This window comes from Carassius gibelio, chromosome A5, assembly GCF_023724105.1.
Source record: "Carassius gibelio isolate Cgi1373 ecotype wild population from Czech Republic chromosome A5, carGib1.2-hapl.c, whole genome shotgun sequence".
NCBI classification, from domain to species: domain Eukaryota; kingdom Metazoa; phylum Chordata; class Actinopteri; order Cypriniformes; family Cyprinidae; genus Carassius; species Carassius gibelio.
This window is the reverse complement of record NC_068375.1, coordinates 26,284,862-26,296,671: the sequence shown is the minus strand read 5'-3', so window position 1 is coordinate 26,296,671 and position 11,810 is coordinate 26,284,862. Positions and strand designations below refer to the sequence as shown.

The following is an 11,810-nucleotide window of genomic DNA, read 5'->3' as shown; positions in this document are numbered from 1 at the left end:
AAAATAAAAAAAACATAATTCTAAAGTAAATAATTTATTATGGTGAGTTAATAGCTGGATGTTGTTAAATAAATCACACAACAAAGATTATTATTCATGATACCCAACATGATCTTTATTTCCCCCAAATAATACATACAGATAATCTGACCTGACAGTTTCATTAAAGAAAGAAACATTCACATTTGAGTGTAGAAATATAGTTCTGCTGGTTTATCATTCAAAAGTATCCTCTCGATGCATGAAACCAAACATAAGACAGAGAAAACTTTGGAACAACAGCACATTGCTTATGTGTGATCTTAATATATAAATATTTGTCACGATCAGAAAAATACATTCATTTCCATAGTACTTTAGTGGTATATGCATTTATATATTTTTAAACAAATCTCCAGAATATATTTTACTTCCTGAATGTTGCTGTCATTAATATGGATGTTATCATGGAAAGCTTTCTGTAAGTGCATAGCTTTCATCATTTATGATAGTAAAGGAGAGATGAAGATAAAGATTCTGGAGAATGTGTGTGTGACATTAGCTAGTCTTCATAATTTAAGTGCTGCTGTAGTGAACTTTACATATTTATCATCCCAGGTTTCAGTATCCTGGAGCCTGTGCTGCTCAACACTGTTAATCCTCAGAATGTGCGTGCATTGATTAAACCTTATTTTTAAAGAGAACATGAGCTCCAGATTACTGAAATGTACAAAAACTATAAATTACATTGCTTCCATCTTTTGCATACAGACCCCAGTCTGCTCCCTGCAACAGCATCTTAAATCAAATGTGTTTGTCCGAGAAAGACAGAAGAAAGAACAAGAACCACAGATGGACATTATTTCATCACAAATTTAAAGAATTACTTAACACCAAGGTCAAGGGGAAAAAATCCCCCTGAAACAGATTCCAGTGAACCAGCCTGCTGGCTCGAAAATATAAAAATGACAGGATAAAGTTATTGTTCTTAGTTGCTAATAGCTTTTTTGTGTAAGAGTAGAAGAAAGCCAAGAGTAAACAACGAGAACACTTAGATATGTTTTTCAGTGTCTTCAGAGAATCCCTTTAAACTAGCTAAGCAGAAACATCCAGAACACTGGGCTTCATCAGGCCACATAACTATTATACTGTATAGTTTGCCGTTTAAAAGTTAGTGTTACTTTTGATTCACATGTGGACTAATCCTGCAGAGAAACAGCTGGATGATCCCACAGACTCGTTTTTTTTTTTACTTTAAATGGCATGAATAATAAGAAAATTATATATATATATATATATATATATATATATATATATATATATATATATATATATATATATATATATATATATATATATATATATATATTTAAAACACAAATACCCTCACCTGTGCAGTATACTAGTGAACAGTGATTGTTTAAACGTTTCATTTTAAGCCACTGGACAGGTGAAATATTTTAGGGCTAAATTCCCTGAAAGAACTCATTAAAATGGGCTTTAACAAAACAACAGGCCCACATTGCACTTTTCTCTCAACTGACACAAAAAAGGGAATAAAACCCACTACGTCAGTCTTGAACGTGGTGAATGTTCTCAGATCAACTGAGAAAGATTCATCTCCATGACATGGATCATGAATAGCTAATTAGATGACAAACAAGCAGTGCATGACAGACTCTGTTTCACTGTCATGCCTGTTGTACATGTTTCCTATTGCACACCAGAAACTCTGCCAAGGACAGACGTGTGACAATGAGTCACAGTCTCTGATCTCGCCCTGCAGACAATGCAATTATTCAGCTGCATTTTACAACAATTGCTCTTGATATTTAAGCTGCACCTTGTAGGATCTCACTGGGCTATGACATTTACTGTAGATACCGACAAGTCATTAGTGACAGAATGCCACAAATGACTTGGCAGTGCTTTCAGAGCCAAAACTCATAGTCACATGAATATTCAAAGCCGAAATCAGCAGCAAAGTGAAAGATTTGAAGAGTGAAACAGAAGTTCTGACAGACAAAGTTAGAAATACACTGGGAATTTTACTTACAAAAGAGAAAGAGAAAGGAAGAGAGGGGGCAGTACAGTATATTTTTGTATTTCATGTTGACCAGGCCAGCTGGAACATATGTAAGCAAACTACTGCCCACCTCTGAGAAACAAGCACAAGTGTAGAGATACTGAAATTGGTTATATGGTGGAATGGCTTAACTGTTTTCTTTGCCTCGGACGTATTTGTATGGCCAGCCATACATGACTTCATGAATATTATTCCATCTTTATCACAGGCTAATGGGCTGGTTACCGACTAAACTGCATTATTAGACAGTACCCAGGGGTGTAAATGCATCACAAAGAAATATAAGACATTAAATAATCCCACTTCAAAACTTTAAATGATATCTGAAAAGCTGCTAAAATTTGAGTATAACATAGAACTGAATTTTCTTTCTAAAACCTTTGGACTGCCCTCATCTTTCACAGTGTTAGACTGAAGCTCCCATCTTGCCTCATTTCAAGTAGTTTGTATTTTCAGAATCCGCTGTAAAATAATTATGATTAATTCATTCCTAATCATATAACAATGAACGTACCCACCACTGTTTTTTCAGCAAATGTAATGCATGATTAGGGTGTTACAATTGTAATAGGCGAGTAATATGTTAGGCCCATAAGAGGAGCAAGTTGTGAAGTCAGGTGCCCACTCGGACATCCAGTCCCTGTCTTGCTCTCGCCATCATTTACAAATAAAGAGTGGCTGTGTGAGAGAGTGACTGCTGTGGCCTCGGAGATCTAATGGCTCTCAATCACCACGGGTTCAAAAACACCCGCAGACACCCTGCCAAAGAACAAAAGAACACATCGTATTATAACAGCAAAATACACTACTAAAATTTCAGCTTTGCCAACTCAGGAATGAATTGCATTTAAAACAAGTTGAAATAGAACACATTTTTTTTTAATTGCAAGAATATTTCAGAATATAACTGTATTTACTGCGTTTTTTATTAAATAGAGTCCTCCTTGGTGTGCATAAGATGAAAACAGATGTTTCTAAATCTTACAGACCCCAAACTTTTGAATGGTAATAAAAGTACACTGTAAAGAAATACAGTATATAATTCTTAGTATAAGTTATAAATAAAACAAAGATTATTGGTGTATGTTTCACAGAAAATACTTCAAATTGTCACTTTTAATTCAATGTTACTTGCCGTTTCTTTGTAATTGTTTGTGATATTTACTAGCAATTTTTAAATGAAAATTGTTTCTACATCAACTTTTTTTTTTTTTTTTATGTACTACACAAATGCTTAATTAAATTCATACTTCTTACATTTATAACCGGAACACTAAATTAAAAGGCACATAAAAGAGAGCACCAGTTTACCTGTTGACAAGCTGGATGCCACTTAATGCTGTGGTCCCATCTCTACTGACAAACAGTGTTAAATTGCTGTCTGTGAGAGAAAGAGTGTCAGAATGATCAGCTTCAGAGAAGTGGGTAAAACCCTCACATATATGTATCAGTAATCAAAGTGTTGAATTAAAATTAACTTCAGAGGAACCAATGGCGCTAAATAGTTAATAAGACCCAATGTTTTCTCAGCACACCTTCAATGTTGCTAAAATCCGCAAAGTTCTGACTCTGCACAATCTTCTCCACGATATCATCTGCATCAATGCGCGTGTCGTCCACCCATGTGGGATGGTTTTCCACAGAGTCCGTCTTTCTCCTGTGTAGATATACAGAATAGATACTTCTTGTCTTTCAAATCAACTCCGTCATGTTATACTTCGGGTTTTAAATACATGCCATTTCTTCTTGTGCAGATTAACATTAGACAACAAAGTCATTTAGTATCTTGATGTTGGCAGTGACTGCGCACCTTGAGGTTCTGTTTGGGGGCAGAGCAGGTCGTGGAGGACGCGGTGGTCTCTCTGGTTTTACCACCTCTTTCTCTGGCTCTACGGGGCTCTCAATAGTTGTGGACGTCCCTCCTGATGTGTTGCTGCTGCTGGTGGAGGTGTTCCGCCGGTGCTGGGACAGATCTGTCAGGCTGGAGGAGTGAGAGTGCTCCGTACTGTAGCCTGCGTGGAGGACAAGACTAAGAGTGAGTATCTAATATCTGCAGTATTGTGAAAGAGAAACTAAATTGTTCAATGGGATGTAAGAATTTCATTTGCACTTTAAACTTTTTAACTTCTTAAGTTTTGATCAATAAATACAATACAGTTCAAAGGTTTTTGAAAAAAAAAGAATGTTCAGACAGGCATGCATCTAATTAATTTGAACAAAGTGACAGTAAAGATATTCATAAAATGTTACAAAATATTTCTAATTAAAATAACATGTAAGTAGTAATTTAAGTAGTAAAAACAGTAATATTGAATGGTAGTGTATGCAAATGAAAAAGTACACCCACTTTTCTGAAGTGAAATTAAATATTTGATTGTCTCCTGTATTATATTGTAAATTTTAAATTTAAATGATTATATGTAAATTTGATTTAAGAAAAAAAATATGATTAAGATAGAAGTGTAGTTTGAAGATGTTGTTTTTTATACTGTAATCAGCTATAATCTGTACCTGATGCTCTTTTGATCGTGCCCTGAGTCCCACCTGAGATTTTGCTCTGTTGGCTGGCAAAGCTAGAGTTGCGAGAGTGTCCCGTGGGAAACACTTCATCTGGACTGGACAGGTTCTCCTCCAATCCCTCCTGAAGTCCTCCTGAGAACAAACAACCTCAGTTAAGCACCATTCATTTAGAAAGCCCAAAATATATAACAAAAACAATATACCAAGTCATCATAAAATACAGTGCATTTTTAATACAACTGTAAATGTGTATAGCATTTATCTACTTGTTAACATTCTCCAAATTTCCTCATTTCAGAGATGATCTACTGTAGGTGTGTTGGTCATACCAGAGTTGTTCACACAGGGTCTGCTCTTGACTGATCGACGAGTGCTGCCACCGAGGGACGGTGCAGAGTGGTGAGCGGTGCCCTCTCCCTTGCGGTCCAGCTGCAGAGAGGGGTCCTGACCAGCCATGGCAATGTTTTTAGCTGTGCTCACTGGCCTGAGGAAGTGGAGAAAGCAAGTTTATATGTCACCAGGGAGCAATAAGAGGATGTGTTTTCTCAATAATTTATACTTACACATTGACTACAAATATAAACAAGAGGGGAGTTATACTGAGTATGGATCAAGATAACTAAACAATATTTTCTAAGCACAGTGCACTTTCTTTACGCCAAGGCCCCTCATTGTCCACTACCACATTTATTTTAATGTACAGAAACTAGAACTCCAGACTAGACTTTTGAATAGCTGAATCCCACTGATTTTCACAAAGAATGTCCATGATATTGTCGCCCATTTAAAATTTCTGGTTCTTCAAAGAAAAAATTAGGTGTTGAGGGGCTGGAAAATAAATTATATTTAGTTGTTTTAGCTTATTTCTAATCTTGTTTTTTCTTATTTTAAAACATTTTGAGGCCACATTTGCTGAGGGGCCCTAGTGGAAAACCATTAAAAATTTTTTAAAGGGGACGTCAGATGCAAAATTCACTTTTACATGGTGTTTGCATATAAATAATTGGCATATTTCTCCCTTCAGCCAGTTGTATGCTGTCTCTGCACTTGAGCAGCTGTAGCGACAACAATGTCTCATAAGCAATGCTGGTGTTTTGTAGTTGGATGTAAAAGTAAACATAAGAGTTGTCTTGATATGAGCCACTGAGGACACAATGGATTCGTTTTGTTTTTGATGGTAAGGTGCAGTAGTTCATTATCATTTAAAGAGACGTGCACCGAAACGGGTCGCTGTGAACAGAGCTGTTTTCCACAAGGTAAAAAGGGGGTTGGTTTACATGACCAATGAGAAATTTGAACCAAAGTATTTTGCAGACATTTCATGAAGCCCCTAAATCATACCAAACTGTGGAAAATGGGCATCTGATGACTCCTTTAAGAAATATTAAATTCAGTGACACACTCACGTTTTAAAGCAGGGATCTCCAGAGAGAAGGGTCATACCAATAGTAACCTGGGAAGAAACATGAAAATATTACAAAATAAAAGGTGAAATATGAAACCAAATCTGTCTCATAACATAATGCAACTGCTTGTGGGAACCTACACATGAAATCTATATTAAAATGATTCAAAATGACTAAAATATCTATGATTAAATGTTGTCTGTTCTTTTTCCCTTCACATTTTTCCTCCTGGTATGTCTACAAGACAGTGAGTCAGTCAGTCATTACAGGGACTGACTGTGTGTTGATGAGAGGGTTTGACCAGTCACATGTCACCCACACAGTGTACAAACTCTACATGACAAATAGTCTAATAGAAGGTGCTAGGATTAATGCAGAGAAATAGGTTACTGGCCTTTACAGATGAAAAAGACAGTGTTTCAGCTTTTGATTGGACTGACCGATGCCGATCAAAACGGACATGTGTACTGTCAGTCCAAAAATAATATTGAGAAATGGACAGGACCTACCTCTATATGCACAAGCATTTACACAGGGACACACTCACCTTGAGAATGGAGTTGTCCTGCCGAGTGTTCTTGGTGTCGTAGCCCTCTAGTATACAGCAGCGAACAGTGGAGCCTGAACCAGCAAACTCCGCCAAGTTGAGGTCAGCAAAGCCCAGCTGGAGATTAAAAAAAAGACTTTATCATCAGTCAGACATACAAAAATTTATAGCTCGAAACTCTTCCCAACAGGTTTTTGATTGATTTCTCTAGCTTTATGAGCAAGACACCAGGAATAAGTCTTGAAAACAATCTTTATTTTCATTATTTTTTTTCTTTTTTATCTTTTTTTTTTACATCTAGTCTTATTTATTCAAGGTAAATAAAAAAAGAAGAGAAATATAAAAACAGAAGTCTGTCAAGCTATAGAATCAGGAAAGCTAGTCTAGGGAAAAGGAAAAGTAAGGGTTAACTCTTATATAACGACAGGCGTGTGAAGTTGGCAGTCAGTCATGCATGAAACCTCATACCAGTGAGCATTCTTGGTGCTTTTCTCATACATTTATCTAAAATCTTCCTCTCTCACTCTTCTTTCTCAGCAGTGTGCTTGCTCCAAAATTTAAATTAGCCTTGGTTGATGATATAAAGGTAGCTGATATAATTCTTTCCATTTCCTTTATTGGATGAATACCCTGTACAGCCAGCACTAATGCACGTGACCAGCTTTCCTTTAAAAATCATTGATGTGTGATATTACAAAGAGAGATAAAGGGACAAATGCACAGACACACACAGAATAATATGTTTTATCTCACCTCAGTGAGAGAACGAAGAACCCACCATAAATATTTTTGAAAAATATTTTTTAATTTTAAGACATTTTTGTGTACCCATAAGAATACAATACCTTCATATATTATCCTTTAAAAAACATTTATTAATTTCCATGGATTAATGCAAGTAATGATTCACATGCATGTCATCAAATAAACCTCTGGAGGAATACAAATGCTTCTATATTTACATTTCTCATGTAAAATCTAAAAAGTTAGGGCAAGCCTATTCTTCTTGCTACTCTGTTAGTTTCTAATAAGCTAAATGACCAATAGTTTGCTCATTTTAAATCATTTAGTGCAGTATTTAGTGCTGTAGAGTGGGATGCTGGCTCTACAGTTAAGTCTCTGTTCTTTAACCTGAAAACTATACACCTGCCTGAAAAAGAGACAATAAAGGACAGACTGAAACATTAGGTTATTTTCACATCTTCTCACAGATCTGTGCATGCGTCTGTGGCCTTCCTTATCTATATTTGTTTTTCCACTGTTGCCTTTAGCACAAACCATTTCCTCTGTGACACGTCGTATTAACTGATAAGATTACTGTCAATGTACTGTAGCATTCAAATATTTGCAACAGCAAAGGCTCCCTTTAATTCCGTCACATGCACCCACTTCTTCCTGCGTTTCTCACTTCTTCCTGGTTACAGTCCATAGATTTGACCTCCCTCGTTCCCTGCTCCTGCTGCGCCAGCACACAGTTCTGACACGGTGCTCCCGTTCAGGACGTAAGGGATCAGTAAATGAAGAGAAAAGGACATAGATGTACACTCCCAAACAAAACATCCTCCTGTAACTCATTACAAACACAACCATGATGACCTGAACCAGCAGCATCACAATCATGGGGATGAAAACGCGAGGTGCACCACACTGCACCGCACTCTTTTTTGTTTTAATTTAGAAAAGAGCAGTGTGCTGCAATTTTTTTATGAAGCTAGGAAACCAACGAATCAGCTGTCCTGTCAGTCTAATCAAAGATTATAGCTTGAGCGCTCTAGAATCTTTGGTTTGCTGTTAAGTAAACTGTCAAATTAGCAGAAACTTAACAGAATAAATACAGCTCCAGATAACCCACGACCATCATAGCAGTGTCCGGATGTTCCAAGCAACCATAAACCGTAAAAGGCATGCCTCTCCATTAATTCGATTGGACAATTGAAGAAAAAAACAAAACACGAATGAAGTCGGGCGCTTTTCTGCATAGAGTTTTTTTTTTTCAACTTCAGGAACAAACAGAATTCCTACAAAAACGCGAGGCACAGCAGGCGACTAAAACGCCTATAATCTGCCTATAAACGGTGTGCAAGACACTCACTAGTCACTACCAATAGAAAACTATTTTTAAAATGTGCCTCTTTGAAAAAAAAAACATTCTCTGTCTGATTGGCACCTATGAGTGTCATACTTATTCACACACACACACACACATATATATGCATACTAGTGAAATATTACACATTTCACAATAAAAATTAATTTAAATAAATAAATTTTCAGCAGCCATTACTCTAGTCTTCAGCTACTGTATATGAGGGGATCGATGGCCTGTGTCAGGCTTTCCTGTATTACCGAAAATATGTGTTCAGCTTTTTGTCTTTTATCAGGTATTGCTTGAATTTACTGTACAATTAACGTTGGGTGGTACAAGCAATGGTTTTGATTTAGAGATTCTCAAGGTGTGGAAACACATGTCTACAACAGGCCCAGACCAGATGACTGAATCCCTAACTCTAACCTCCCACTGCATTACACCCTTTTTATTTATGCAGTACTTCCTGCACATGTGGTGCCCTGCGTGTCATGTAGTACAGTATGAATACTTGAGTATCAGCATGTGACTCACAAGACATTTGTGTTTGTAATCATATAATGCCCCAAGGGGAAAAAAACAGACCTTTTGCAATAACAGAGCGTGAGAAAAAATGTGTAATAGAGACAGTACGTGAGGAAGAAAATGTGCTATATCATACCATCCAAGATAATACCGGTATAAATTTTTACATGATCAAAAAGTGTCACAGAGACGCAATGACATATGGTGAATATATCTATTTCCCTAGCGCCCTCAACAACAACACCACAAACCCAATAGGTGTGTTCGACTTGAAGAAGTGCTGCACTGACTGATCGGTGTATAACAACAAAGTATCGCAAGAGGGGTTCTAGAGCCCCTATATTCGAGCGCAGACTATTGCCTTCAAAAATAGGGGAGGAGCATATCTTTAGTAAAGCGGCGGAAAGAGAGGGGAGGGAACCGGTGATTTCAACCGACTGCCTGAGGCTACCGTAAAAAGACGGCCTGCACCTCGTCATGAAAGCTTATCAATTGAAGTGTTCAAAGCCTTGACAATTTAAACATTCAAAATAGTTTAAAACATTTAAACAGAAGACGTGGAAAAACTCAACTAAGAGTTTGCATGACGAGTGTTAATTTACTAGCTGCTGTCAGTGTCCTTAATGTTAATCCAAGAAATTAAATAGGAGAAAAACACTCACTGCTCTTTACTGAATTACTTTGTAATTTTAAAAAGAATTAATCTATATTTAATGTACACAGTAAAACCCATGCAATGCTATTTACATTTGATTATTCATTTTCTGTACCTAGACACCTACAAACGTGGAAAAATCTTAAACATTGTTTAATTTGTTTATTTGTGCTATTTACACCATTTCAAACAGGGCCCACCACTAAAACCTGCCCCGGATCCACACCAAATCTCAGCTGTGGCCCTGTACACCGCTTGGCCTGCTTCAAGTCAAACACACAGCTGTGGCTGCCACCTTATGACAATAGATTTACACTTCAAATTAGGTAGTCTGTAGTCGATGACAGTAGCTCATAGGAAAAAGATTGAAAATGTCTTTCATTTTGTTTGCACTAATTAATGCTGCTGCCTGCCATCTGCAACCTCCAATAAAATGTTGTTCCATGTTCTTTGGGATTTTTTTCATATATTGATCATAAATATTGTTATTGCAAATATTCTTGAAATATTGTGATATAATTTTGAGGCTATATCACCCACTCCATGAAGAAAGGGATAAGGGGATGAGCTCTTACCTTTGAAAAAGCCTTTCCACCTTTAAGTTCCTGCAGGGAAAAAGAGAGAGAGAGAGAGAAAGATTAATTGTTATGCAATGTTTTCTGTTGTTGTGGTGATGCTACGTAGCAAAAGAAGTAAAGGGTAATGAGTAAAGGAAATCATGAGACGGCAGATATCCTGTATGGAGTAAACCAAACATGAACTCCATACCTCCATAATCTGACCGTTAAGATGGATAAGGGTGTTTTTTCAACCATGGGCACTTTTATGTCACAGGGGCATTTTCATTTTTATTTAAAATAACAGATTTAAATTCTAAGAAGGTTATATTCAAATAGTTTGGAAACTAAATCCAACAGTTAATCTTTATTGTCTTTGTTCAATCCTATTGTTTTACCCTTTTCCTAGACTCAGTGAAAGTGTCAGTGTCAGTGAATACAATACAACCCAACTGATGTGAAAATGAAAAAATATCAAGGTAACACAATATTTTTATTGTGTGTCTTCAATTTTTGTGCAAGAAGTGTGAAAATGTTATTTAACTTTGTATATTTATAATACATCAAATAGTTCTGAAGTTAACTATAGCAAGACATAGAAGGCATAGACGGGGCAAAGGTGTCCATAGTTACACCCTTTAAAAATGCTTTGAAAATATTATTTGTCACTTCAGATTAAAACAAGCTATTCATTTTATTTTTGCAGGTCTGAAAAGAGCTCTTCGATATATTATAATGGTTGTGTTGTTGAGATTAAGATGAAATCTATGTGCGTGTGAGTGAGTAAGACTAACCTTACGCACAGACACTCGGCAAATGCAGGGGTCCAAGACCCCAGTGGCAGGAATGGCACTCATCTTACACACAAAGGAGAACTTTTTCCGCCAGCGAACACAGTTCTCCTGAACCTCCTGTCTGTGGAGAGAAACAGAGAGAGAAGAAGTTATCAGCATTATTACAAATCTTTATGAGGCGGCCAGTGAAACATTACTGAGGAGACCACAGACAAAACAAACAAAAGAATGAATGAACTCTGTGTTGATTAACAAATGGCCAATATCATCATTTAGGATGATAGATGTTCACAGGGTTGCATATCAGTGAGAAAGTCTGGCCAGAGATGCTGAACACTTTTGTGCAGTCTATTCACTGGGACTAATCGCTCTTCACCACAACAGTCCATCTTTGTGAAACAACAGAACTGTGCACAGGAAATGAGAACATTAAGAAACAGACTGGAACACAGCTGAGCTTTCAGGCACAAATGAAGCTAGACAGTGGCAGCAGAAGATGTAAAAGAGACTGTACAGTACGAAATGCCAAAGGAACCATTCTCATTCTTTCATCTCTGCAGACCTCTTTGATGAAAGTGGGTCAATATGTTCTCCCTTCGCTTTCTGTTATGTTCCTTTTCATCATCCTTCATTCCTACAGCACTTTAGCACTGCA

At 36.9% G+C, this 11,810-nt stretch overlaps 1 protein-coding gene across 2 annotated transcripts in view; it reads right to left on the bottom strand.

Moving 5' to 3' along the window:
* Window positions 1–87: 87 nt before the first annotated feature.
* Window positions 88–11,810, bottom strand: part of LOC128007472 (protein FAM102A-like) — a 37,878-nt gene continuing 26,155 nt past the window's right edge. Inside the window, exons 3-12 of one of the 2 annotated variants that reach the window (XM_052592811.1) lie at window positions 11,156–11,276; window positions 10,380–10,409; window positions 6,539–6,655; window positions 5,992–6,038; window positions 4,915–5,069; window positions 4,577–4,717; window positions 3,876–4,077; window positions 3,601–3,722; window positions 3,377–3,446; window positions 88–2,824 (exon numbers count right to left, since the gene is read on the bottom strand). In XM_052592811.1, coding sequence (XP_052448771.1) covers window positions 2,779–2,824; window positions 3,377–3,446; window positions 3,601–3,722; window positions 3,876–4,077; window positions 4,577–4,717; window positions 4,915–5,069; window positions 5,992–6,038; window positions 6,539–6,655; window positions 10,380–10,409; window positions 11,156–11,276 — 1,051 coding nt within the window. In that variant the 3' untranslated portion in view covers window positions 88–2,778. The remainder of the gene's footprint in view (window positions 2,825–3,376; window positions 3,447–3,600; window positions 3,723–3,875; window positions 4,078–4,576; window positions 4,718–4,914; window positions 5,070–5,991; window positions 6,039–6,538; window positions 6,656–10,379; window positions 10,410–11,155; window positions 11,277–11,810) is intronic. The other variant, XM_052592812.1, reaches the window with a different exon arrangement.